Here is a 27,884-nt window from a genome sequence, read left to right as displayed (position 1 = left end):
GGAAACTTCCAAATTCAAAGGTTCTGAAAGAGTGTACTTGTCATTGTTGTTCGGTTCTGGGGTTTCCACTGCAATCAAGGCAGTTTTTTCCATCTCGTTTCGAACCTCTGGACTGGTATCATGCTCATCTTTATCATTTTGGGATGTTTTTTCTTCCAGGGCACAAGGAGCGACATGAAACTCTGTTGTTTCATTGCTCTGTCCAGGTTGACAGTCATTCTGCTCTTCTGAGCGTGATGCATATTGGGAACTGTCGTTTCCTAATTTCAATGTCTGAAATTAGACATTAGAAGACAATGAAAAATAAATATTATGCGAGTCAAACAGTCCAAAGTAAACTGGTGTGTAAATGTGAAACGGTTTGAAGATACTAGTGTGTTATAGGATTATATTTGAATAAAGACAGACGTCAACAAACATCACCTGATTATTGTCTACAGGCTGCAGATCTGTTTCCTCTTCAGTGCTTTTATGCCGCTTTACTCTGCGTTGAGTCCTCTTAGGAGCTTTAAACTCTGCTGAAGATGAAAATGCATTTACATCAAATTGATAAGCAAGCCCTAATCAAAGTTGTAACAGAGAAACGTGAATAGCTAAATAAAATGAATTAATAAACCATGTAAAATTGGGTTCTCTAGGGATCCGTCTACCTGCCATCTGGGACTTTCTTTTGGTCATTGTAGTGTTTTAGTAAAACTCAACAAACTGACAAAAAAAAAAAAAAAAAAAAAAGAAAAAAAGAAAGACAGAATTAAAAACATGTTAATAACACTCTTGATATACAACCTTGTTTCATTTGCATATTGTTAATTTAATTGTGTTTTATTCCAATTTCATACAACTTTTTTTCCCTAAGGACTATAAATCGTTTTCATTAACCATTCAACATATAAAATAAACATTTTATGCTTTTAATGTGATGCAAATAATGTAAAATTCATCTGACAGACATTAGCGGTCATGTCGAGACGCGCGCCCAAGATACATTCGTGACCGTATTTCCTATATAGAATATTTTTTTGGTCACTTTCTCACTTTAAGAAAATAAACTTTAACACAACAAACCATCACAAACTGGTCTGTTTAATTTTAAACAGTGACACTAGCTGCTGAACTTCCAATCCTGAGGTGAGGTGATGCGCGTTCCCGCGTGCCGTACAGCGCGAGGATCTGCTGTTGCTATGGGAAACCTGACGTAAAGCAGGAAGTGATAAGTCTCCAAAGTCTGTATTTGTGACTCTCTGATGTAAACATTTCATGATTGACAGCTTATTCTTCTCAACAGAGATTTATCACGTAAGCAGCCTTCGGAGGAACATATGATCGAGGTATTGCGTTCAAATGATTAGTAAATTCGTTGTTTCAGCCAGTTGTTCGTGCAAAAATAGCTAAAATGTGCTTTCTCATTAACTATAAAGGTGAACGAATCACCTGTCTGCTCCCTGTTTCAACTAGCATGGTTAATTATGTTAAAACAGCCGCAATTTAGCTCCAAGTCAGTAAATTTGAGGTTATGGAGATCTGGAAGGTGTTGTCTCGAAATAAAGCACAAATAAATAGACATTAATATTGATTTCAATTGTATGTTTTGGGCTCACGCAGAAGTTAACGCTATAGGAATGCGCTGTGACGTCACTCACCTGTCTGTCAGGTTGATTGTGCTGTTGGAGAGTTGAGTCTGATGCATTGCTTGTTTTGTACTAGCATTTAACAACAAATCTTGTTGTACTTACTTCAGATTTCAGGCAGCTGTGCGAAAAATGAGTCGAAGCCGGAACCCGCCGCAGAAGGGCCAAGGGGCTGCCAGGGACAAACGGGTAATAAATGGAGTACAGTATTGAAATCATAAAATATAACATCAATATCTCACTTTTCATTGGTAAAACTGTACAAATCCAGGACTGTCTTACACATACACATCAGATGTGAATGTAAATATCTAAATACGTATTTAATACATATATTCTGGTGGCCAAAAGTTTGGAATAATGTACAGATTTTGCTGTTTCCGAAGGAAATTGGTACTTTAATTCACCAAAGTGGCATTCATCTGATCACAAAGTATAGTCAGGACATTACTGATGTAAAAAACAGCACCATCACTATTTGAAAAAAGTCATTTTTTTATCAAATCTAGACAGCAGCCATCACTCCAACACCTTATCCTTGAGTAGTCATGATAAATTGATCATTTGGTACTAGAAAATCACTTGCCATTATATCAAACACAGCTGAAAGCTGTTTGGTTCGTTAAATTAAGCTTAACATTGTGTTTGTTTTTGAGTTGCCACAGTATGCAATAGACTGGCATGTCTTTAGATCAATATTAGGTCAGAAATGGCAAAAAAGAAACAGCTTTCTCTAGAAACTCATCAGTCAATCAATGTTATGACGAATGAAGGCTATACAATGCTTGAAATTGTCAAAAAACTGAAGATTTCATACAAAGGTGTACATTACTGTCTTCAAAGTCAAAGGACAACTGGCTCTAACAAGAACAGAAAGAGATGTGGAAGAACAGATGTACAACTAAACAAGAGGATAAGTACATCAGAGTCTCTAGTTTGAGAAATAGACGCCTCACATGTCCTCAGCTGACAGCTTCATTGAATTCTACCCGCTCAACACCAGTTTCATGTACAACAGTAAAGAGAAGACTCAGGGGTGCAGGCCTTATGGGAAGAATTGCAAAGAAAAAGCCACTTTTGAAACAGAAAATCAAAAAGAAAAGATTAGAGTGGGCAAAGAAACACAGACATTGGACAACAGACAATTGGAAAAGAGTGTTCTGGATCTTAACCCCATTGAGCTTTTGTGGGATCAGCTAGACTGTAAGGTGCGTGAGAAGTCCCCGATAAGACAGCCACATCTATGGCAAGTGCTACAGGAAGTGTGGGGTGAAATGTCACCTGAGTATCTGGACAAACTGACAGCTAGAATAACAAGGATCTGCAAAGCTGTCATTGCTGCACATGGAGGATTTTTTGATGAGAACTCTTTGAAGTAGTTTAAGAAGTTCTGAACATTTTTTTCAAATTGTAATAGTAATTTTTCACATTATTAATGTCTTGACTATACATTGTGATCAGTTGAATGCCACTTTGATGAAAAGTACCAATTTCTTTCCATAAGAGCAAAATCTGTACATTATTCCAAACTTTTGGCCACCAGTGTATATCTATACAATATTTTGCATCGCATCCTCTCATCTCAGCCTGTCTTCCATCTTTTAAGTCAATACATGTTTCATAATACGCATAAAAATAAAAATAATATGTTGTCCCTAATTAGATATGGATTTAAATTGAATGGATAAATTCTCTTTTTTAATCAATCGATTGATAGATCCGGTGTCATGATAAATTGAGTCTCCATCTGACATCACAGTGATTCCATTGGCTCAAAGAGCTAGTAATCGATACTCTATTCAGTGCCTGATTAAAAATACGTAATGTAAATACGACATTTAATGTCTTTAAAATCATATGTTACACATAATAATATATAACTGAAGTTATAGATTGTGAAATTAAAGATGTGTTATTGTGTTTTTCAGTTCGCCTAGACTTCAATGACATGCTATCACAATAACATGATAGGTTTTTGTTCAGGCATTACAAACAGTTACCCCCATGGGGACTCGATACCGGCGGACTCAATTTATCATGACACAGTTAATCAATCACTCAGTTCTGCTCATATTGTCAGATGGGACTGCTGTTGGATTTGGCTCCTGACGGTGGGCTGGATGACTCTGGAGGAAATGAGGAGGACTTGGAGGCGGAGCTTCTGGCCCTGGTGGGAGGTGGAGGAGGAAGGGGTGGGCCAGTGGACAGAAAAGCTGGAGGGAAAGGTGAGGACACCAAACATGTCAAAGTGTCCAGATAACTGTGTTAGGATCTCTTGTTTTGTTGGTTGCAGTGTTGACAGTTTTGATATTAATGGGTGTTTCTTCATTTTTGGGCACATTTAGCACTTTGGGCTTCTAGAAAGCGAAGTCTCGTTGAAATATTTGTCAACATTTTTAAATTTGTCTACAACAAATTTTCAACCGTGTACAGAATGTACATGCATCACAGTTAGGGCTGAAACGATTAGTCGATGTTATCGACAACGTCGACAATAAAAAATTGTCAACAAATATTTTCATTGTCGAGTAGTCGTTTGATCTCATTTAACGTAACGTGAGATCACATTAAACTCTAATGATGACACGCGAGAGCAGCACTGCAGCTCGCTCCTGACTGAGGAAGAAAACAGCTCCAGGTGATGTAGATCGCAAAGTATGAGGGAATTATAATGCAGGAGCACTCTCTTGTGGAATAAGTGGAGCTGGAGCAAAACTTGTATATCAGAGTGTCTTTAAAGGAAACACCCCGGCGTTACGTCTTTAATGCAGTTATATTAAAGTTCAAATAATACGGAAGCAGATCATGTAAATAACTACAAACTCTGAAACTGGCAATTCTCTATGTGAAATGTCCCGATCTATGGGGGAGAGATTGAAACTATACCCGGTCTAAGGGAGAGATTGAAACTGTACCCGGTTTAAGGGGGAGAGATTGAAACTATACCCGATCTAAGGGGAAGAGATTGAAACTGTACCCGATCTAAGGGGGAGAGATTGAAACTGTACCCGATCTAAGGGGGAGAGATTGAAACTGTACCCGATCTAAGGGGGAGAGATTGAAACTGTACCCGGTCTAAGGGGGAGAGATTGAAACTGCATCCGGCTGACGCACACTCTGTCGTGGGGACGCTCATCGCTCGAGCGCACACACTTAATGCAGCTAGATTATAACGTGAGGACTCGCGAAACAGTATTTTAAACGTTCAAAAATCGGCCCCCATTCACTTGCCTCACTGTTACCCAGATTTTTGCTTTTATTAAAGAAAAGGAGGAACGAGTCTAAATTAAATTTTGTGGTACTCAATATTATGCCACAAATGCTGTCGATTGAGCTGAACTTGTATTGAACCCCAAATATTCCTTTTAGTGCCATTTGTTTCTAAAGGTCATGAAAATTCCCACCACAGCGTCACTCACGGCACATTTCAAATTCTGTTTTGTGTTTAACAGAATTCTGTGCTGGAAATGATGCTGATGGAAATGACATTTTCAATGTTTTGTGGGGGGAAAAATGTCCGTCTCTTTTGTATTGCTAAGGCTAATTTCATTCTTAACATTTGATTTATACTAAATACACACAATAAATAATATTTTAACTCATATTTCATCTCAAGCTTTTCACTGACACTTGGATAACAAGAACAGAGAACACAAACTTTTGAAAAGTCTTAATTAAGGGCTAAAATGTTTGGTGAGGTGACAATAATGCCACAATTGTGGGACAGGTGTAATTTTTGAAAAATCAATAGAAATAATTTTACCACAATAAATTTTACCACCGTAAAATTCTTTGTTTATTATCATATTTTTAAACATAATTTTTTTTATTATTATTTTTGTATAATGGATTTTCATAGTTTAATATTGAAAGTGTGTGGCAAGGCAAAAACTAAAAGAAAAAAAGACATTTGAAAAGTACCAAAAATAAATTTTGAAGGCCTGGTCAAATGTTTCCAGTTCAGTTTTAATTCAGACCTTCATATAACAAGACAAAAGTTGAAATCTCTTCATTTTAATAAAAAAAACAAAAAACAACCCCTGGGACGTAAAAGTGCCAGAAGTTGAAGTGCATATGCATGTCCCTTTTTCGTATTAATTTTTTTCTCGTCTTTCTCTCTTTCTGTTATCATGTAGCTCCAGTGCCCATGGAGGACATCGAGTGGATGGCTGCTCTGTGTATGAAGGATCTGGATGAAGATGGAGATGATGATGGGGATTTGGAGAACGATGCTGATCTCTTGGTGAGTGGAGGGCAGCTGTATCCATAAAGAGCTGGAGAACAGTTCACTCTTATTTTGAAACGCAGTGCAAACGACGGGGCCACCGTAGATTTCTCAGTGTAGTAGAAGTCCCCTCTGTTTCATATTGTAGGAATGATATTCCTAGTTGCCCACCCATGTTAAGACTAATTAGTTAGAGAAATGATGTTTCTGCATTCAGTTTAAGTGGTATTTTAGCATGAGGAGATACTGTTTGAAGTTGTTTAATATGTTTCAGGCTGAGCTGAATGAGGTGTTGGAAGACGAAGTGGTGAGGAAGCCCCCTCCGTCACCAGCACCACCTCAGCGCTCAAGCACAGCATCTCAGACAACCCCAGCATCACTGAGTGCTCCAGCCAGCCTGGAGTCTCGCCTACAGGAGCGCATCGACATGTACCAGACAGCCATTGGCAACGCCAAGGCTGCAGGGGAGATCAGCAAAGCACGCAGATATGACCGTGGAATGAAGGTGGGTCATGTCTCATTTATCATCATAAAAAAAATTCCCAAATCGTTACACACTTTCTCATATTTTTGTTAATGCCTTCTGTTTGTTTACAGACTCTCCAGTCAATGCTGATGTCAGTCAAAAAAGGGAAACCCATCAATGAAGAGGAGATGCCTCCTCCAGTGGCCACTGGTGGAAAACCCTCTTCGGTTTCACAGGCCGAGCCAATCAGTGAGCAGGACAAGACTCCTCCAGCCTACACTCCACCTCAGACGACCAATGAAAAGTCACTACAAGAGGCCAGACCAGTCGCACCACCCAAACCACAGCTACTGCAGCCTCCACCACAGAGATCAACAGCCATAACGCCTGATACACCAGCCATATCACCGCTCACACCCAACCAGCCCAATGCACAGCACTCAGGTACAGCTAACTCTTCCAAAAGTCTGATCTTATAGAAGCTACTTTAATTACATAAAGTCATGCAAATAGCAGCATAGTCTGATTCTGAGTTGGTGTGTGTGTATTTCAGAGGTCAAAGCGAGTATATTAAACAGACAGAGAGAATATAAGCTGGCGGCCATACAGGCCAAACAGAGCGGAAACACAGACCAGGCCAAACAACTCTACCTCATCGCCAAGGTAACGACCTCTGCAATCTGTCAGTACTGCAGTGTCATGATTAACATGTTTACCACAACATTTATTAAATTAGCAGACTCTTTCTTTTCAGAGCGACTTGAAGGGCACATACTGCGTTGGGGAAGCTGCTTTAAAACTGTGGCTTGCCAAATGTACAACCGAATCATAGTATAAAGTCATTCATCTACAGTAAATCAGTAGTTAAAAGCAGTTAACTACAAGCTAATAATTGAAAGTAGCTAACAACATTGAAGGTTTTTAAAAGTGTGAAACAGCAGCATTTAGCTAAATATTTATTTCACTCTGAAAAGTAGATTTGCAGGGATTTCTAGTAGAGGTCAACCGATAGTGGATTTTGCAGATACCGGTAACTAAGGTGATGGAAAATGCTGATAACCAATTCACTGGCTGATAGTTTTTAAAATCGATTTTTGTCTTGGCGAAGCTTACCTATCTAGTTTACTTTTTGTTACTCTCCAATACTGCTGTGTTGTGATGTTAATGTCAGCATCCAGCCAAGGATATTCATGAAGTTCAGACAACACCCATATGACTGCAGTGAGATTTGTAGAATTAGAAATGTTTGAGGATTTTATGAGTAGGCGTGATCAGAGCTGAAACACTGTTTACAAAATCAGAATCAAAACTGGGAAAATGAACTCTGTATTTGCATCTTACACTCCCACAGAAATTAGACTCAATGGTGGAGACTGTTGACAATGGGGAGTTTGTTGATATTTGCTCTCTGCCGCCCCCTCCTGGTAACTCTTCACATCACATATGAAATTATCTCATTTCTACACTGGAAATGATGGTCACATTTATTCAGTTTGGTGGATATCCTGCTCTCTTCCTCAGGAGAAGTTCAGGTGCCACATTCAAACCCTCCTCAGATGTCCACAAAACCACCCGCTCCCCTTACTGCACCGACGGCTGCTCCAAACACAGGTGAAGTGAGAGGTTGAGTGAGTGAGTGAGTGTTTGTGAGAGAGAGAGAGAGAGAGAGAGAGAGAGAGAGAGAGAGAGAACCTGACGTCCCAAATACAGTTTAAACCCAGAACATTTCTTAAGTAAACATGTGTCTGTGTGTGTGTATTTCAGCTCTCTCAGCTCCTCAAAGCGTTGGCGAGGCCTTACAGCAGCGCATGGACAAATATAAAGAAGCTGCAGAAAGCGCCAAGAGCAAAGGAGATGACCGCAAGGCACGCATGCACCAGCGGATAGTCAAGGTAGCATGCACAAAAACGCTCATCACACACTTGCGTGCACAGAAAAGCTTTTCATTTTAAACTCAAATTCAACCGCTTGCTTTTTTGTGTATTTTCAGCAATATCAAGATGCCATCAAAGCTCATAAAGCAGGACGGGCGGTGAATTTGGCAGAACTTCCTGTTCCACCAGGTAGTAGATCTCTTAACAGTGTGGGTTGTTACAGCATGAGTGTGTACAATGCGGTTCTGATGGTGTGTTTGTGTGTGTGCGCGCGTGTGCCTGTGTGTGTGTCAGGTTGTCCTCCACTGCAGGGCGCTGAGGGTGGTGATCAGAATTTTATGGGCGTCCTGGAGACAGCAATAAAACTGGCCAATCAGGATGCAGATGAGGACGAAGTCTCAGGAAAGGAAGCAACAAAGGTCAAAAAAATCTAGAAACTGACTAATTAAAACCTGAATGCTCTGAAATGACTCAAAAAGGTGATTTTCTGAGGAAACGTCATTTCAGCCTGACAGATTCAAACTGTAAATATCTAGTTAAAATGAAGGATAGTAGATTTTCTGTGCTTAATGTTTAATCATTTTCAGAATAAATGGGAATATTTATCTACATATGCTATCACTTAAACATTTTAAAAATGTAACACAAAGCCTTCCTTGAAGCAAACAATTCATTGAAACAGACCGTTTGAACTGATTCACAGAAATGACTCAAACATAATTTTTGATTCTGATGTTCAATCAGAGACTATATAAAATCATTGGTGTCTTAACACTTTCAAATTCGTGGGTCGCAAGGCACTTTAAAAAAATAACCCTTTGGATTAACTTGATTCAGATGTGGATGGTGGTTGCACATGTTTAAAATGAGTTTTTTTTGTTTTTATTTTACTTAAAATCACTATGTTAACTCAACTCAAATATATCCTGTAGAGGGAACCTAATTTACATTTACATTTATTCATTTGGCAGACGCTTTTATCCAAAGCGACTTACAAAAGAGGAAAACAAAAGCGAATCATCTTAAGGAGACAGTGGTATGAAAAGTGCTGTATTACAAAGTTTCACTAGCATCAGAATGGTATTAAAAATGTTTTTTATTAGTAACTGGTTAAGTGCTCATGGAAAAGATGTGTTTTTTTGTCATTTTTTGAAGACAGAAAGTGAGTCAGCTTCAAGGATGGAGTTGGGAAGGTCATTCCACCAATGTGGTACAATGAAACCGAAAGTTCGGGAAAGTGTTTTGGAGCCTCTTTGTGTTGGTACAACAAGACGATGTTCCTTAGCCGACCGCAGGCTTCTAGTGGGCGTGTAGCTCTGCAGAAATGATTTTAGGTATGCTGGAGCAGACCCAGTGACTGGGTCTTTTTTTATTTGATATGTGCATCAACCGGCAGCCAGTGAAGAGAGATGAGGAGTGGTGTAACATGTGCTGTCTTTGGTTCATTATAGACCAGATGTGCTGCTGCATTCTTGATCATTTGCACGGGTCTAATTGCGCATGCAGGGATGCCTGCGATGAGAGCGTTACAGTAGTCCAGTCTAGTTATGACAATGACTGGACAAGAAGTTGTGTGGCATGTTCCGAGATGAAGGGTCTTATTTTCCTGATATTGTAGAGTGTAAATCTACATGATCGTGCTGTCTTTGAGATGTGGTCTGTGAAATTGAGATGGTTATCGATGCTTACCCCTAGATTTTTGACTATTTTGGAAGGCGTTACTGTAGTTGCACCCAGCTGCACGGTGATGTTGTGTTCAACAGCAGGGTTGGCTGGAAAGACGAGGAGTTCAGTCTTGGCTGGGTTGAGTTGCAGGTGGTGTTCCTTCATCCAGGCCGAGATGTCCACCAGGCAGGCAGAGATTCGAGCAGTCACCGTGGTGTCATTGGGCTGGAAAGACAAGTTGAGCTGTGTGTCATCTGCATAGCAGTGATAAGAGAACCCATGTGCCTGAATGATGGGTCCTAGTGATGCTGTGTATATAGAGAAGAGAAGTGGCCCAAGCACTGATCCCTGCGGTACCCCAGTAAGTAGCTGATGTGGCTTGGATACCTCACCTCTCCAGGCTACCTTGAAGGACCTACCTGAGAGATAGGAATTAAACCAGTCAAGCACAGTTCCTGTGATGCCCAGTGAGGAGAGGGTAGAGAGTAAGATCTGATGGTTGACTGTGTAATTGAGCATGTTAAAGGAACTCATTGTTCAAAATCATTGTGAATAATTGATATATGTGAATGAAGGCATGCAGTACCGAGTTTGTTTTGTGTTTAAACATGTTATTTCTGTGTTTTATGTGTCAAGCAGTCATCAGCTCAACCTGCTGTTCAGAAATCAAGATCTCCCGCACCTACAAAAGCATTGTCCACCGCAGGAACACCCACTGGCTCCACAAACGCCTTTAAACTTGGGGGGAAAGGTATAGTGAGTAAATAATACGTGTGTGTGTGTGTAATAGTGCATCTACATGAGTGTGTTTATAATGTGTGGTGTGTTGTAGCCCAGCAGCAGCTGGATTTCTTGACGATGCGCAGGCAGCAGTTTGTGAAGGCGGCGTTGCGCTCTAAAGAGATGAAGGACATGCAGGGAGCCGCTCAACACCTGAGAAACGCTAAAGGCCTGGAGCCCATGATCACTGCCGCCAAAGCAGGACTTCCTGTCGACATCACCAAGGTACGTGAACGAGTGTAACGGCAAGTGATTCGTTCATATATAAGACATTTATTATTTCTCGTCACATTCAATTTAGACTTTAAGTTCACAAGTTTGGCTAATATATATTATATACAGAGATCTATTATCTATATTTTCTGTGTGTGTGTGTGTATATATATATATATATATATATATATATATATATATATATATATATATATATATATATATATATATATTAGCCAAACTTGTGAACTTAAAGTCTAAATTGAACATTTATATGCTGTATATTTCCTTTCCATTGTTAAACAGCTGTGCAGGAAACACTGTTTCTGTATGTGTGAAATGTGAGGTTTGTGTGAATGTGAACTGATGTGTGGTGGAGTAGTTGCATTTAAATTAATAAATAAATGCTTTTGAGCTTTAACATATTTAACAGGCTTAAAGTATGTGTTAAATGTATTTATTGGTGATAAGAACTTGAAAGAGATCTCAATCTCTTGCTTATAGGGTTAATGTTTTATTTATATATAATTGCCTTTCTTCCAGGTGCCGGGCGCTCCTTTTAGCGAGGAAGACTACAGACTGTCTCAATCTCGCTCATCCTCTCTCTCTTCTCGTTCTGCTGAGCAGTACGCTCAACTCATGGGGCAGCTTAAACGACAGCATGAGGTTATTACACCTTTATTACATGTTTATTCACATTAACAACACAGTTATTAATATGTTATAACAACAAACATTCATTAGACTGAAGAACATTTTCTGACAGTTATCACAAATGGTGTAAGGTTTTTAAAATCGAAATGATTTTTTTTTTTTAAAACTTTTTGTCCAGAAATGCCTCGCCTGCTCCCAGCAATTCACACATATGGGGAATATAGCAGAAACTGCAAGGTCTGTGTGTGTGTTTTCATTAAAGATGATGATGTATGTGTGTTATTAATGGTCTGTTTTGCTCTCCGTTTCATTGGATAAACAGATTATTCAGGTGTGTGTTCTTGTTTTGGGCTTCGAATATGGACTAAAGCATTATGAAACTGACCAATTTTGACAGATTTACCTAAATAAAAAAGTTTTCACATTTTTTGCATCCATGGTCAAATACAAATTTTAAATATGGGTGTTTCTTCAACATTGGGTGTTTTTACCACTGTGGACTTCTAGAAAGTTGTCTCATAAAAAAAAATTTACACCACAGCCGGTACTAGGATGTGATAGGGGGCGGGCAGGGGCACAAGGAGGCACCCCTAGTCCGGCCATGTTTTACACTCTCACTACTTCATTTAATTTGTCTATTAATAATGACCAACCAGTGCATGCACATTCATAACAGGAGATTTATGTCATTTTTGTAAAATAAGTCATGAATATTCCCACCACGGAGTGATTTCCAGCACATCTCAAATTCTTTATTGTGTTTAATAGAATTCTGTTGAAAATTACGCTGATGGAAATCACATTTTTAACATTTTGAATTAAAATAGCTGACTTTTTTTTTTTTCTTGCTAAGGCTAATTTCATAGCTAACATTTTATGTATCCTAAATACAATTAAATAATATTTTCACATTTAGCCGAGGAAATGGAAATTACACCACAACTGTGAGATGGTCGAAATTTGATTAAAAAGGGATAGAAATCATTTTCACACCGTAAATATTGAAATGTTTTTTTCTTTGTTGGACTTTTTTGTTTAGATTATTAGAGTTTTAAACATGTAGCAATTAGTATTTTTTATAATGGATTTTCATAATTTGATATTGAAAGAGTCTGGGACAAGGCTATAACAGTCAAATCTATACAGTACATTAAAAGAATTTAGATTTTTTTTAACCATGTATGTATTTTACCATATACATAATATATAAAAATGAGAAAGCTTTAGAAACAACTTGAAAATTGTGCTATTTTTAGTTTTATTCTTTTTTTTTTTTTCTTTTTTTTTTGTAAATGATTTGATAATAATCTGAATGTAAATCTTGAAGGGATAGTTCACCCAAAAATGAAAATTCTCGCATCATTTACTCACCCTCATGCCATCCCAGATGTGTGTGACTTTCTTTCTTCAGCAGAACACAAATGAAGATTTTTTTGAAGAATATCGCAATATAATCTCCACTTTCACTTTCACATCTAAAAGTGAAAGTTAAAGTGGAGATTGATTAAAAAAAGGAGTTACATTTTGATGTTTCTCACCCACACCTGTCTGGAGACATATGGATTACTTTTATGTTTCTTTTATGTGATTTTTGGAGTTCCTACGTCTGATCTCCGTTCACTTGCATTGTGAGGACCTACAGAGCTGAAATATAATTTTTTTTTAAAAACCCTTAATGTGTGTTCTGCGGAAGAAAGAAAGTCATACACATCTGGGATGGCAATGATCAGTAAATAATGAGAGAATTTTCATTTTTTGCGAAATATCCCTTTAAATGCAAATTCCGATAAATATAAATGTTAAATCTAAATGTGTGTTTAGGTTTGAGAAGCTGGCCGAAGAATGCCTTAGTAATATTGAACTGCTGAAGAAAGCTCATGCTAAAGGAAGACCAGTACCCAAGTTCCACACAGAAGAGCGCACCTTCAACAGTGTCAAGTGAGAACACACATTTATTAAGGACATAACATTGACTACTGTTGTTTTGATTTGAAGATGATCATTATAATTGCGTCAGACTAACCCAAAGACTACCCCTATAAAGAAAACCGTTTGTATGCTCAGAAAAAGCATGATCTCATTTATTTAAGAGACATTTTCTCAGATTCAGCTCTCACTGTGTTCAGGATCAATCCTGACCTGACGGCCAATGACATGGCACTGATCATCGTGAAAGGAATCAACCTGCCAGCTCCTCCAGGTGTGTGTGTTTGTGTGTGTGTGTTTTCGTGTGTGTATGATTTGTGTGTGCAGCTGTGTTCATCAATCTTGTTTTCTCCAGGACTTTCAGCCAGTGATCTCGATGCGAGTGTGCGCTTTGAGTTTCCTTTCCCCAGTGTGGTACGACACACCGTCACACTCATCAACACCTGCAAACACACACTCATTAATGCTGTTGTGATCTACAGTAACAGTGTGTGTATTTTTATTAGGAAGAGGCTCAGAGAGACAAAACCAGCACTGTTAAAAATACCAACTGTCCAGGTACACACACACACATTAACCAGGAAGATTACTAGTGATGCTGTGTTATAAGTTAGTTGCATTATATTATATTAAATTATTGTACATTAGTTGACAGTCTGTGTGTGTAGAGTTTAAGGAGCAGTTTAATCTGAACATTAAGCGAGATCATCGAGGCTTCAAGAGAGTCGTACAGGCAAAAGGCATCAAGTTTGAGATCATACACAAAGGGTGAGAATCTTTTAACCAACACCAATAATCAATATCAGCAAACTGTGATCATGTTGATCATCACTGTGTGTGGGTGTAGTGGTCTCTTTAAGACAGATAAAGTGGTGGGAAGTGCTCAGCTGAAGTTGGAAGCTCTGGAGAACCAGTGTGAGATCAGAGAGATCATAGATGTGAGTTACACACACACACACACACGCACATTCACGTAGAACACACACACAGATGCTGGAGTCTCATGAGTGTTTGCAGGTGCTGGACGGCCGGAAGGCGACGGGAGGGAAACTGGAGGTGCGTGTGAAGATCCGTGAGCCACTGGGTGGAGTTCAGCTAAAGCCGGTGACGGACAAATGGCTCGTCATTGACCCCTTGACCCCCTCACCTGAGAAAGAGAGAGACCGAGAAAAAGATGGAGATAAAGAGAGAAGGGTATGAAGAGAGCGAGTGTTTTCTCTTTTTTTTTTTAATAATTTATATTGCGTCTTTTATCTGTCCCTTCAGTTGCCCTCTTATTTAATAAAAAATATATATTCATATATCATCATTCATTTAATAAATTAAAAAAGTATTATATTTTTTAATATAATATAATTAATAATTAATAATAATTAATATTAATTAATTAATTAATTAATTTATTTATTTATTTATTTAGGTTTTTTAAGTTTTGTTTACAATTTACAACAAAAAAACCAACATGAATACAAAAACAAGCTGGACTGCCTCGTGTACCAATAGAAAGTAAAGGATGGGGTTAGGTTAGAGCTAGGATTAGGTAACAAATATTATTTAACCCTTGTGCGACCTTCGGGACATTTTTGTCTTTTTCATTTTTGTTTCTTCGATTATTTTGGCTGTGTTAATGCCAACGGCATACATTTTGTCAAAGGTGTGTATTTTAGTGGGAATTTTGATATTTCAACCTCAGTTCCTACATCTATAATACACTGTGTACACACAATAGTTACACTCAGGACCTTCAGGACAAAAATGTCCCCATTGAAACCCATTAAAACCTGCAATATTTGATCCCAGTGCCATTAAAGCATCAAATCATGAATTCTATGATATTATGCTTTCATTCCGGAGCCCTGGCTTCAAAATGTACGTTTAATATTTTCCACCAGATGGCGCCATTTTTCTCATGTTTAGCCTATGGAGCAAATACAAGCTTTTCCCCTATTTTCTGTTTGCTGTATTATAGAGCACTGCAGGACAATTGAATAAATGATGCAGCTAAAATTGTGTGGGTGTGTGGATGTCAGAGTGTGTATTGAGAAGTGTGTGTGTGTGTGTGTGTGTGTGTGTGTGTGTGTAAAAAAACAACAGTGGCATTATGTCAACAAACTGCCATTTTAAAGGGTTAAAATCCTGAAAATGAATTAATATTTGATAGTTATGATCAGGACTGATGAAGTCAGTGAAAGTTGAAAATAATATTAATATATAATATTTTTATGGCAGTTTTTTGTCGCGGATATTTTTGTCCTCTAAGGACCTCTGAGTAACTTTTTTTAAATTGACGCACAAGGGTTAAAATAAATGTTTTCTCACCGTTTACTGCTTTGAATATTTACAGTGCAAGTGCCATTATAAAAGATGCTTTTAATCTCTTCAATCCAGCAGGCTCCTTCTCCGAGATCCAAACCCCGAAATGATCACGACAGGAACAGCAAACCAAGGTAACACCTAGACTTACTTGCATGAATGCCCCTGTATTATTTACACAAACAGTATGTGAGTGTTTCATGTGTGTCTCTCTCTGGTTCTGTTCCAGCTCGTCTCCGCCGCAGTATAAAATGCACAGCTTCAGTCTGCTCAACCATGATAAAGAGAGAATGGAGTGGAAGGTGTGTGTATGTCTGAGTTCAACCAGCCTACACTGAAAGCAAGTGGCTCGACACGACCATACCAAACTAGACATTATAATCAACAAAGCGGTTTGGCGATTATAATGGGAGCAGTATAGATTTGTCACATTGTTTCACATGCTACTCTCTTCCAGTGTAAATATGGAATAAGGTTTGATATTTTGTGTTTTGATTTGAATTCTAGAATGATCTAGAATTCTATTTTAGGGCTGTTTTGATGCAGATGTAAAATGTCAAGTCATTTCGGTGTCTCTTTAGATCAGTGATTATAAGAAGAACAGACGAGACCCGTCAGAACTCATCAAACAGCACATGGACATCTGTCAACGACTGCAGTGGCAGAAATCATACTTGGAGAGACACCCAGCAGCACTGACAGGTACAATACACACACGTAACTCTACAAGCTACCTTGAAACTGTAGTGTGTCAAACTACAAGCTTCTCATAATGTAAAGAAGTTCGACTGGAGCAAAGCTTCCCTTATATAAAGTAGTTTGTAACACTACAGGCTACTATTAAAGAGTAATATCTTCTTTAAAAATATAACTATCAGATGATAAAACAGCAGTATTTATCTGGCACAAAACAGTACAGATCTTAATTAGGGTGACAACATAAATTGAAAAGATACTGTATATTTACACTAAATGAAACTACGTAGTAACACTAGAAACACACTAGTTGAAAACGGTGCTTCTGTGACTTCGTACCCCGGTCCATTGTATAGCAAGTGCAACGCTTTATCAGTTGAGCTACTGCGAAATTTGATCACACATGAACAAGCTTGTAAATGTAGTTGGTTATGTAATGCATACTTTAAAACGTGTCTAAATTAAACGTGTTTTGATGTCATAAGATAGCATTGTGTGAGGAACAGGGCGAAAAGCAAGCATTTATGAACTGATAATCTGCCCTTTTACTAGTGATTTGTGTGAAAGAGAATAACATTTTCTGTAGCACCTCGGGTTTTCATTTTACAAGGAAACTGCTGCGACACGTACAACGAGCCATGTAAAAATCATTTTGCAAAAATGTAGGTATAGTAACGTGATTGTATGAGACCAAGTTGAATGAATCTGTCAATTGCAGAGAATCCTCAAAAAGTGAAAATATATAATCCATAATCTTTCTTTTGCTCTCTTTGTCACAGAATATGAGAATGTTCTGCGGAAGTTTGTTCACGGTCTCTCGGATTCTGTGAAAATGTTTTCCAGTCAAGGCAACCGGGTGAGCACACACACTCATGTAATCAGACCCCGGCTGCTCTTACTTCAAACACAAACGCATTGATTCCTGACATCCTTCAGATTTGCTCTTCTGTGCTCTTTGCGTTTTCTCTATCAGGTGTGAGGGTTTTACTCTCACACACTTGAGCAGATGCTTACACAGATGTTTCATCAGAACTCTGTGATGTCACATTTTGGATTCAGTCATTGTGATTAAAGCTGAAACTGTTCATGTTTCTCAGGATGCAGCGAAAGACGCTCTCAGCCGACTGAAGAAGGTGGAGAACGAGGTGAATATTAAACACAGCCGTGTGTCTCTGAGTCTCACACTGACACATTAAATAGTGTCAGATCTAACTCTCTCACTGTCTGTCATTCTCTCTCACAGCTGGAGTCAGTGAGGAAAAAACGAGGCGTCAGAGAGTGAAAAAACATGGCGAGACTGTCTACTGAAAAACTGTTCACATCACTTATGAAATCATGAGAATATGAATTAATACTGACAGATATAACAGAGATGCAGAGAGCAATAGAACAAAACACTATAACACACAAATATTTAAAGGGATAGTTCACCCAAAAATGAAAATTCTGTCATTATTTACTCGCTGTCCAAACCTGTGTGGCTGACTTTCTTTCATAGAACACAAAAGACACATTAAAGAAATGTTAAGCTTTTTTTCCATACGATGAAAGCAGACAAAGACCACAAGATCTCAAACTGTCAAAAGGCATTATAAAATACCATAAAAGTCTTTTGAAGCCATACGATCCCTTGATGTGAGGAGAAGACCCCTGCTATATATATATATATATATATATTTATTCCACATATTCAACATGCTGCATTGTGATCAGTCACAAGACAGGCAAGAACCAATGGCCCTCAGAATTCAGAATCAATCCTGGTATGACACGTTTCCATCGGCATATTTGAAAACATGCAAATGAGAATGAGACTTCAGCGCTGTGGCAGAGGGCAAGATTTTCATTGACTTACATCTTAATTTCAGTCAGAAAACTTGAAATGTAGCACACAAGGGCTATTTTATGGTACTTTTATGTGCCTATTCTCTTTCATTGTACGAATGACAGCAGCTTGGACATTCAGCTAAACTAAATTAAGTCTTATGTGTTTGGAACGACATGAGAGTGAGTAAATTAAGTCAGTATTTTCATGGGGAAACTGACCTAAAGCACCTTTGGAATGGCTGCACTCCATTTCTCTTTGATTTAAATCATCAGAATACGCCTCGTCGCTCTATAATTATTCCTTTTTTGTAAGGAGAGACGTCTGAATGTTAACTAAGCTAGATCTGTTAACTTGAGTATAAAAAAAAAGGTAATTCTGAATTTTTGTTTCCCAATTGTGACTTTATTTCTTGTAATTGCGAGTTTATTGGTCATAATTGCATGTTTTCAAGATATAAAGTCACAATTGTGAGGTAAAGTTGCAATTCCGAGATATAAACTCAATTCTGAGAAATAAACTTGCAATTACAAGAAATACAGCAGCAACTCCAAGATATAAAGTCGCAATTACCAGATATAGTCACAATTCCGATATATGAATCCGATATTGAGAATTACGAGAAGCTCAAAATTGCGAGATATAAAGTTTCAATTCTAAGATATAAAGTTGCAATTACGAAATATTAAGTTGTAATTACCAGATATATACACAATTCATAAATATAAAGTCGCAATTCAAAATATAAAGTTGCAATTACCAGATGTAGTCACAATTTCGATATGTGAGCTTGCAGTTACGAGAAATAAATGGGCAATTACGAGAAGCTCAAAATTGCGAGATATAGTCACAATTGTGAGATATAAAATCGTAATTATCAGATATAGATGCAGTTCTGAGATATAAAGTCGCAGTTACCAGATATAAAGTCGTAATTACCAGATATAGATGCAGTTCTGAGATATAAAGTCGTAATTACCAGATATAGATGCAATTCTGAGATATAAAGTCGCAATTACCAGATATAGATTCAATTCTGAGATATAAAGTCGCAATTACCAGATATAAAGTCGTAATTACCAGATATAGATGCAATTCTGAGATATAAAGTCACAATTACCAGATATAAAGTCGTAATTGCCAGATATAGATTCAATTCTGAGATATAAAGTCGTAATTACCAGATATAAAGTCGTAATTACCAGATATAGATGCAATTCTGAGATATAAAGTCGTAATTGCCAGATATAGATTCAATTCTGAGATATAAAGTCGTAATTACCAGATATAGATTCAATTCTGAGATATAAAGTTGCAATTACCAGATATAAAGTTGCAATTACCAGATATAAAGTCGTAATTACCAGATATAGATTCAATTTTGAGATATAAAGTCGCAGTTACCAGATATAGATGCAATTCTGAGATATAAAGTCGTAATTGCCAGATATAGATTCAATTCTGAGATATAAAGTCGTAATTACCAGATATAGATGCAATTCTGAGATATAAAGTCGTAATTGCCAGATATAGATTCAATTCTGAGATATAAAGTCGTAATTACCAGATATAAAGTCGTAATTACCAGATATAGATGCAATTCTGAGATATAAAGTCGTAATTGCCAGATATAGATTCAATTCTGAGATATAAAGTCGTAATTACCAGATATAGATTCAATTCTGAGATATAAAGTTGCAATTACCAGATATAAAGTTGCAATTACCAGATATAAAGTCGTAATTACCAGATATAGATTCAATTTTGAGATATAAAGTCGCAGTTACCAGATATAGATGCAATTCTGAGATATAAAGTCGTAATTGCCAGATATAGATTCAATTCTGAGATATAAAGTCGCAATTACCAGATATAAAGTCGTAATTACCAGATATAGATGCAATTCTGAGATATAAAGTCGTAATTGCCAGATATAGATTCAATTCTGAGATATAAAGTCGCAATTACCAGATATAGATTCAATTCTGAGATATAAAGTCGCAATTACCAGATATAGATTCAATTCTGAGATATAAAGTCGTAATTACCAGATATAGATTCAATTTTGAGATATAAAGTCGCAATTACCAGATATAGATTCAATTCTGAGATATAAAATCGCAATTACCAGATATAAAGTCGTAATTACCAGATATAGATGCAATTCTGAGATATAAAGTCGCAATTATCAGATATAAAGTCGTAATTACCAGATATAGATGCAGTTCTGAGATATAAAGTCGCAATTACCAGATATAGATTTAATTCTGAGATATAAAGTCGCAATTACCAGATATAGATGCAATTCTGAGATATAAAGTCGCAATTACCAGATATAGATGCAATTACCAGATATAAAGTCGTAATTACCAAATATAGATGCAATTCTGAGATATAAATTCGCAATTACCAGATGTAAAGTCGTAATTATCAGCTATAGATGCAATTCTGAGATATAGTCGCAATTACCAGATGTAAAGTCGTAATTACCAGATATAGATTCAGTTCTGAGATATAAAGTCACAATTACCAGATATAAAGTTGCAATTACCAGATATAAAGTCGTAATTACCAGATATAGATTCAATTTTGAGATATAAAATCGCAATTACTAGATATAAAGTCGTAATTACCAGATGTAAAATCGTAATTATCAGATATAGATGCAATTCTGAGATATAAAGTCGTAATTGCCAGATATAAAGTAATTACCAGATATAGATGCAGTTCTGAGATATAAAGTCACAATTACCAGATATAAAGTCGCAATTACCAGATATAGATGCAATTCTGAGATATAAAGTCACAATTACCAGATATAAAGTCGTAATTACCAGATATAAAGTCGTAATTACCAGATATAGATGCAGTTCTGAGATATAAAGTCGCAATTACCAGATATAGATGCAATTCTGAGATATAGTCACAATTACCAGATAGAAAGTCGTAATTGCCAGATATAGATTCAGTTCTGAGATATAAAGTCGTAATTATCAGATATAGATTCAATTCTGAGATATAAAATCACAATTACCAGATATAAAGTCGTAATTACCAGATGTAGATTCAATTTTGAGATATAAAGTCGCAATTACCAGATATAGATTCAATTCTGAGATATAAAATCGCAATTACCAGATATAAAGTCGTAATTACCAGATGTAAAGTCGTAATTATCAGATATAGATGCAATTTTGAGATATAAAGTCGCAATTACCAGATATAGATTCAATTCTGAGATATAAAGTCACAATTACCAGATATAAAGTCGTAATTACCAGATGTAAAGTCGTAATTATCAGATATAGATGCAATTCTGAGATATAAAGTCGTAATTGCCAGATATAAAGTAATTACCAGATATAGATGCAGTTCTGAGATATAAAGTCACAATTACCAGATATAAAGTCGCAATTACCAGATATAGATGCAATTCTGAGATATAAAGTCACAATTACCAGATATAAAGTCGTAATTACCAGATATAAAGTCGTAATTACCAGATATAGATGCAGTTCTGAGATATAAAGTCGCAATTACCAGATATAGATGCAATTCTGAGATATAGTCACAATTACCAGATAGAAAGTCGTAATTGCCAGATATAGATTCAGTTCTGAGATATAAAGTCGTAATTATCAGATATAGATTCAATTCTGAGATATAAAGTCACAATTACCAGATATAAAGTTGTAATTACCAGATATAGATTCAATTTTGAGATATAAAGTCGCAATTACCAGATATAGATTCAATTCTGAGATATAAAATCGCAATTACCAGATATAAAGTCGTAATTACCAGATGTAAAGTCGTAATTATCAGATATAGATGCAATTTTGAGATATAAAGTCGCAATTACCAGATATAGATTCAATTCTGAGATATAAAGTCACAATTACCAGATATAAAGTCGTAATTACCAGATATAGATTCAATTCTGAGATATAAAGTCGCAATTACCAGATATAGATTCAATTCTGAGATATAAAATCGCAATTACCAGATATAAAGTCGTAATTACCAGATATAGATTCAATTCTGAGATATAAAGTCGCAATTACCAGATATAGATTCAATTTTGAGATATAAAGTCGCAATTACCAGATATAGATTCAATTTTGAGATATAAAGTCGCAATTACCAGATATAGATTCAATTCTGAGATATAAAATCGCAATTACCAGATATAAAGTCGTAATTACCAGATGTAAAGTCGTAATTATCAGATATAGATGCAATTTTGAGATATAAAGTCGCAATTACCAGATATAGATTCAATTCTGAGATATAAAGTCACAATTACCAGATATAAAGTCGTAATTACCAGATATAGATTCAATTCTGAGATATAAAGTCGCAATTACCAGATATAGATTCAATTCTGAGATATAAAATCGCAATTACCAGATATAAAGTCGTAATTACCAGATATAGATGCAATTTTGAGATATAAAGTCGCAATTACCAGATATAGATTCAATTCTGAGATATAAAGTCACAATTACCAGATATAAAGTCGTAATTACCAGATATAGATTCAATTCTGAGATATAAAATCGCAATTACCAGATATAAAGTCACAATTACCAGATATAAAGTCGCAATTACCAGATATAAAGTCGCAATTACCAGATATAGATTCAATTCTGAGATATAAAGTCACAATTACCAGATATAAAGTCGCAATTACCAGATATAGATTCAATTCTGAGATATAATGTCACAATTACCAGATATAAAGTCGCAGTTACCAGATATAGATGCAATTCTGAGATATAAAATCGCAATTACCAGATATAAAGTTGCAATTACCAGATATAAAGTCGCAATTACCAGATATAGATTCAATTCTGAGATATAAAATCGCAATTACCAGATATAAAGTCGTAATTACCAGATATAGATGCAATTCTGAGATATAAAGTTGTAATTGCCAGATATAAAGTCGTAATTACCAGATATAGATGCAATTCTGAGATATAAAGTCGTAATTGCCAGATATAAAGTCGTAATTACCAGATATAGATGCAGTTCTGAGATATAAAGTCACAATTACCAGATATAAAGTCGCATTTACCAGATATAGATGCAATTCTGAGATATAAAGTCACAATTACCAGATATAAAATCGCAATTACCAGATATAAAGTCGTAATTACCAGATGTAAAGTCGTAATTATCAGATATAGATGCAATTCTGAGATATAAAGTCATAATTGCCAGATATAAAGTCGTAATTACCAGATATAGATGCAATTCTGAGATATAAAGTCACAATTACCAGATATAAAGTCGTAATTACCAGATATAAAGTCGTAATTACCAGATATAGATGCAGTTCTGAGATATAAAGTCACAATTACCAGATATAAAGTCGTAATTACCAGATGTAGATGCAATTTTGAGATATAAAGTCATAATTACCAGATATAAAGTCGTAATTACCAGATATAAAGTCGTAATTACCAGATATAGATTCAATTCTGAGATATAAAGTCACAAGTACCAGATATAGATTCAATTCTGAGATATAAAGTCGCAATTACCAGATATAGATTCAATTTTGAGATATAAAGTCGCAATTACCAGATATAGATGCAATTCTGAGATATAAAGTCGTAATTACCAGATATAAAGTCGTAATTACCAGATATAGATTCAATTCTGAGATATAAAGTCACAATTACCAGATATAAAGTCGTAATTACCAGATGTAGATGCAATTTTGAGATATAAAGTCACAATTACCAGATATAGATTCAATTTTGAGATATAAAGTCGCAATTACCAGATATAGATGCAATTCTGAGATATAAAGTCGTAATTACCAGATATAAAGTCGTAATTACCAGATATAGATTCAATTCTGAGATATAAAGTCACAATTACCAGATATAAAGTCGTAATTACCAGATATAAAGTCGTAATTACCAGATGTAGATGCAATTTTGAGATATAAAGTCATAATTACCAGATATAAAGTCGTAATTACCAGATATAGATTCAATTTTGAGATATAAAGTCACAATTACCAGATATAAAGTCGTAATTACCAGATATAGATTCAATTTTGAGATATAAAGTCACAATTACCAGATATAAAGTCGTAATTACCAGATATAGATTCAATTCTGAGATATAAAGTCACAAGTACCAGATATAGATTCAATTCTGAGATATAAAGTCGCAATTACCAGATATAGATTCAATTTTGAGATATAAAGTCGCAATTACCAGATATAGATTCAATTCTGAGATATAAAGTCGTAATTACCAGATATAAAGTCGTAATTACCAGATATAAAGTCACAATTACCAGATAGAAAGTCGTAATTACCAGATATAGATTCAGTTCTGAGATATAAAGTCACAATTACCAGATATAAAGTCGTAATTACCAGATATAGATTCAATTTTGAGATATAAAGTCACAATTACCAGATATAGATTCAATTTTGAGATATAAAGTCGCAATTACCAGATATAGATGCAATTCTGAGATATAAAGTCGTAATTACCAGATATAAAGTCGTAATTACCAGATATAGATTCAATTCTGAGATATAAAGTCACAATTACCAGATATAAAGTCGTAATTACCAGATATAAAGTCGTAATTACCAGATGTAGATGCAATTTTGAGATATAAAGTCATAATTACCAGATATAAAGTCGTAATTACCAGATATAGATTCAATTTTGAGATATAAAGTCACAATTACCAGATATAAAGTCGTAATTACCAGATATAGATTCAATTTTGAGATATAAAGTCACAATTACCAGATATAGATGCAGTTCTGAGATATAAAGTCACAATTACCAGATATAAAGTCGCAATTACCAGATATAAAGTCGTAATTACCAGATATAGATTCAATTCTGAGATATAAAAGCGCAATTACCAGATATAAAGTCGCAATTCCGACATGTAAAGCCACAGTTCTGAGATATCAAGTTGTAATTTCAAGATATAAGCTCACAATTATGCTAAATAAAGTCACAATTGTGAGATATAAAGTCAGAATTATCTTTTTTTATTTTTTTATTCCGTGGTGAGAACAAGGCACCATAACTAAGAATATCAGAGTGAACACTAGACACTGATCAGAAAACAGACGACAATCACGGTTATCAGAGAACAGAATCACAGTCACTCCATTAACGGTTTATGCATAAAACTAGCACTACAAACTACTTTTTTTTTTACTTGTTCTGTTTTTTTATGTTCTTTCTTTGGTATTCTATCAACTGAAATCATTACTCTCCCTTATTTTTACCCCCTCTTTCTCATGTATAAGTGCTGTTAATCTGTGGTTTATAATAGTGCCTGTACAGTAATCTGTGTCCTACAGTATTCCCAGATTAGGATAATACCGCTGTGCGGCTGTGATATGGGAATAATCACATCAAGCCAGGGAAGATGTTGAAGTGTGTGTGAGTGTGTTAGATGGAGAAGATGCGCATAATATCCGATAATCACGGATTATCCGTACCCTGATTCTTCGGCAGCCGCTGGATAACAGACGTTTGATCTCGTTTTTTAATAGAAAATGAAACGGGAGTTCAGTGTGAAGGAGTTTTGGGTGGGGGATGGTGTCGATTTGACTGTGTGTGTTAAGTGTCTGTATGACTTGATAAAACAGAGAGTGTGTGTGTGTTAATCAGCCTTGATAAAGTAGGGATTTTGTATTTGGATAAAGAGAAGAGGTGTTTTGTGTGCGTTATGGTGTTAGAGAGTTATTGTGTTTATTCACATGCTGAGATCAGCATGTTTTTAGGGAAGCTGCTTTTGTTGTCTTTCGTTTGTCTATTCGGAGTCAAAAGGGCATCAACTTAAGCCCTGACCGACACAATCTGCCTTTGTTAACTTAAAATGCCGATCCACATTTCTGCATTTCATTTTAAAAAGCTTCAGTCTGGCTGTGTGAAACAGTCAGTCATTATACTATATGAACTCTTATGGGGGTGTTTGTTTGTTTACTTGCTTTTTAAGAGCCAGACATAAAGCTGCCTCATTTCCATGACAACCTCTTTATTCTTGGGATGGCGTCTGAACCCTTTGCCCCCCTCAACCTTATTTTGGTGTCTCTTTTTCTCCGCTTCAGTATCCTCTCTTTCAATCCAGCATGTACAGACGAGGTTTTTCCTTTATTCCGCATAATGAAGGCAATCACCGCAATTGTATTAATGTATGTACTAATGTTTTGATGTTGGGTCTGTTTTATAAAAGCTGCATTAATTTGTTAAAATGTCTATGGTACGGTGATAGATATGCATAATGTAATAAAAACATGGATGGTTAGCCTGAAAATTAAAATGCTGTCATCATTGACTCACTCTCATGTCGTTCCAAACTTGTATTACATTCTTTATTCCGTGGAACACAAAAAAAGGTTTTCGGCAAAATGTCTGGGCTTCTCTTTTCGTACAATGAAAGTGATTAGAAACCGGGACTGTCAAGCTCCAAAAATGACACAAAACACCAGAAAGCAGCATAAAACTGGTCCACACAACTCATGGCATGACATGTCTTGATGCCCCATATTTAACCGCGCGCAAACGCAAGTTAGATTTGAAAGCTACACAGGAAGGGAAGATTTTCAGTAAAAACTGACTTAAATTCAGGTTTGTTTTGCTTTACCATTGACAGTGTTGTAGTGACATCAGAGGACTTGTAATATAGCACACAAATCAGATTGAATACTTTTATGGAGCATTTTTGGGGCTCTACAGCCTCAGACCCCATTTACTTTTATTGTGTGGAAAAGAGCAGCCTGAACGTTCTACAAAATATCTCCTTTTGTGTTCCAGGAAAGAGAAAAAGTCACATGGGTTTGAAATGACATGAGTGCAGAGTAAATGATGACAGAGCTTTCATTTTTGGGCGAATTAACACTTTAAAACAGAATCCTTCTGAGGCAAATGATGTCCTGACTTATTAAAATATCGAACTCATTGCGCAGTGCTGCATGTGTCAGTGTTTTAATCAATTCTTCTACAGAAACATGATCATGTTTATGTCTCTCCAGTTCAGATCTTGCATATCTGTTCTCTTTAAGAACAGTCTGAGTCGCTTTATTGTTCGGTTGGCGCAGTTATAATTATAAAAGGCTTCATCTGAATGTAAAATGCGCCTCACAATAAACGGAGTGGGCGTGGTCAAGTGGGCGGGACTTCCTGCCGGGAACGTACACGAGGTTACGTGAGCCGTGCGCGTTTTTTTTTCTCTGTCAGTGGAGGCCTTTAAACTACGCCCACACAGCTCGATCCACGCGTTTCCCCGCTTCTAACACAACCCGAATCCACAGGACGCGAGGCCGACCGACGGAACCCGTCACACATCGGTGCCAGCGCTCCCGGAATACCTTCAAACCGCATCTGATACGGGTCATGACGCTGGAAGCGATCCGGTACCGGTCCGGGTCTCTGCAGATCCTCAACCAGCTGCTGCTGCCGCACGACACCGTGTACGTCGAGGTCCGTTCGGTGCAGGACGGCTATGAGGCCATTAAGAGTATGAAGGTACGGCAGGCCCGATCGACGGAACCTCTGCCCGGTCCCGTACACGCACGAGGTTCCTTTGTGTCCGCGCAGAACACGGGGTCGCGCTTTG

At 36.6% G+C, this 27,884-nt stretch overlaps 2 protein-coding genes and 1 long non-coding RNA gene across 3 annotated transcripts in view; 2 read left to right on the top strand and 1 right to left on the bottom strand.

Annotated features, from left to right (window-relative positions):
- Positions 1-1,194: 1,194 nt before the first annotated feature.
- LOC127444998 (coiled-coil and C2 domain-containing protein 1A-like) lies at positions 1,195-18,022 on the top strand. Its single transcript, XM_051704695.1, has 29 exons — positions 1,195-1,328; positions 1,739-1,817; positions 3,709-3,853; positions 5,765-5,871; positions 6,128-6,358; positions 6,451-6,763; positions 6,873-6,982; positions 7,671-7,743; positions 7,841-7,930; positions 8,084-8,211; positions 8,310-8,382; positions 8,488-8,612; positions 10,498-10,609; positions 10,691-10,863; positions 11,395-11,517; positions 11,684-11,742; positions 13,327-13,443; positions 13,632-13,705; positions 13,787-13,845; positions 13,938-13,989; positions 14,100-14,199; positions 14,279-14,369; positions 14,449-14,625; positions 15,820-15,878; positions 15,974-16,046; positions 16,326-16,446; positions 17,220-17,296; positions 17,538-17,585; positions 17,684-18,022. The coding sequence occupies exons 2-29, from the start codon at positions 1,761-1,763 to the stop codon at positions 17,720-17,722; spliced, it is 3,006 nt and encodes a 1,001-aa protein (XP_051560655.1). The 5' UTR covers positions 1,195-1,328; positions 1,739-1,760; the 3' UTR covers positions 17,723-18,022.
- The window catches only part of LOC127445000 (uncharacterized), a 14,656-nt gene continuing 499 nt past the window's right edge, over positions 13,728-27,884 (bottom strand). Inside the window, exons 2-3 of the long non-coding RNA XR_007897913.1 lie at positions 14,420-14,578; positions 13,728-13,874 (exon numbers count right to left, since the gene is read on the bottom strand). This is a non-coding gene — a long non-coding RNA (uncharacterized LOC127445000). The remainder of the gene's footprint in view (positions 13,875-14,419; positions 14,579-27,884) is intronic.
- The window catches only part of LOC127444999 (methylthioribose-1-phosphate isomerase-like), a 20,864-nt gene continuing 14,296 nt past the window's right edge, over positions 21,317-27,884 (top strand). Inside the window, exon 1 of the mRNA XM_051704696.1 lies at positions 21,317-27,793. Coding sequence (XP_051560656.1) covers positions 27,662-27,793 — 132 coding nt within the window. The 5' untranslated portion in view covers positions 21,317-27,661. The remainder of the gene's footprint in view (positions 27,794-27,884) is intronic.

Source organism: Myxocyprinus asiaticus, chromosome 8, assembly GCF_019703515.2.
Source record: "Myxocyprinus asiaticus isolate MX2 ecotype Aquarium Trade chromosome 8, UBuf_Myxa_2, whole genome shotgun sequence".
In the NCBI taxonomy this organism is placed as follows: Eukaryota; Metazoa; Chordata; class Actinopteri; order Cypriniformes; family Catostomidae; genus Myxocyprinus; species Myxocyprinus asiaticus.
This window is presented reverse-complemented; position numbering and strand designations above follow the sequence as displayed.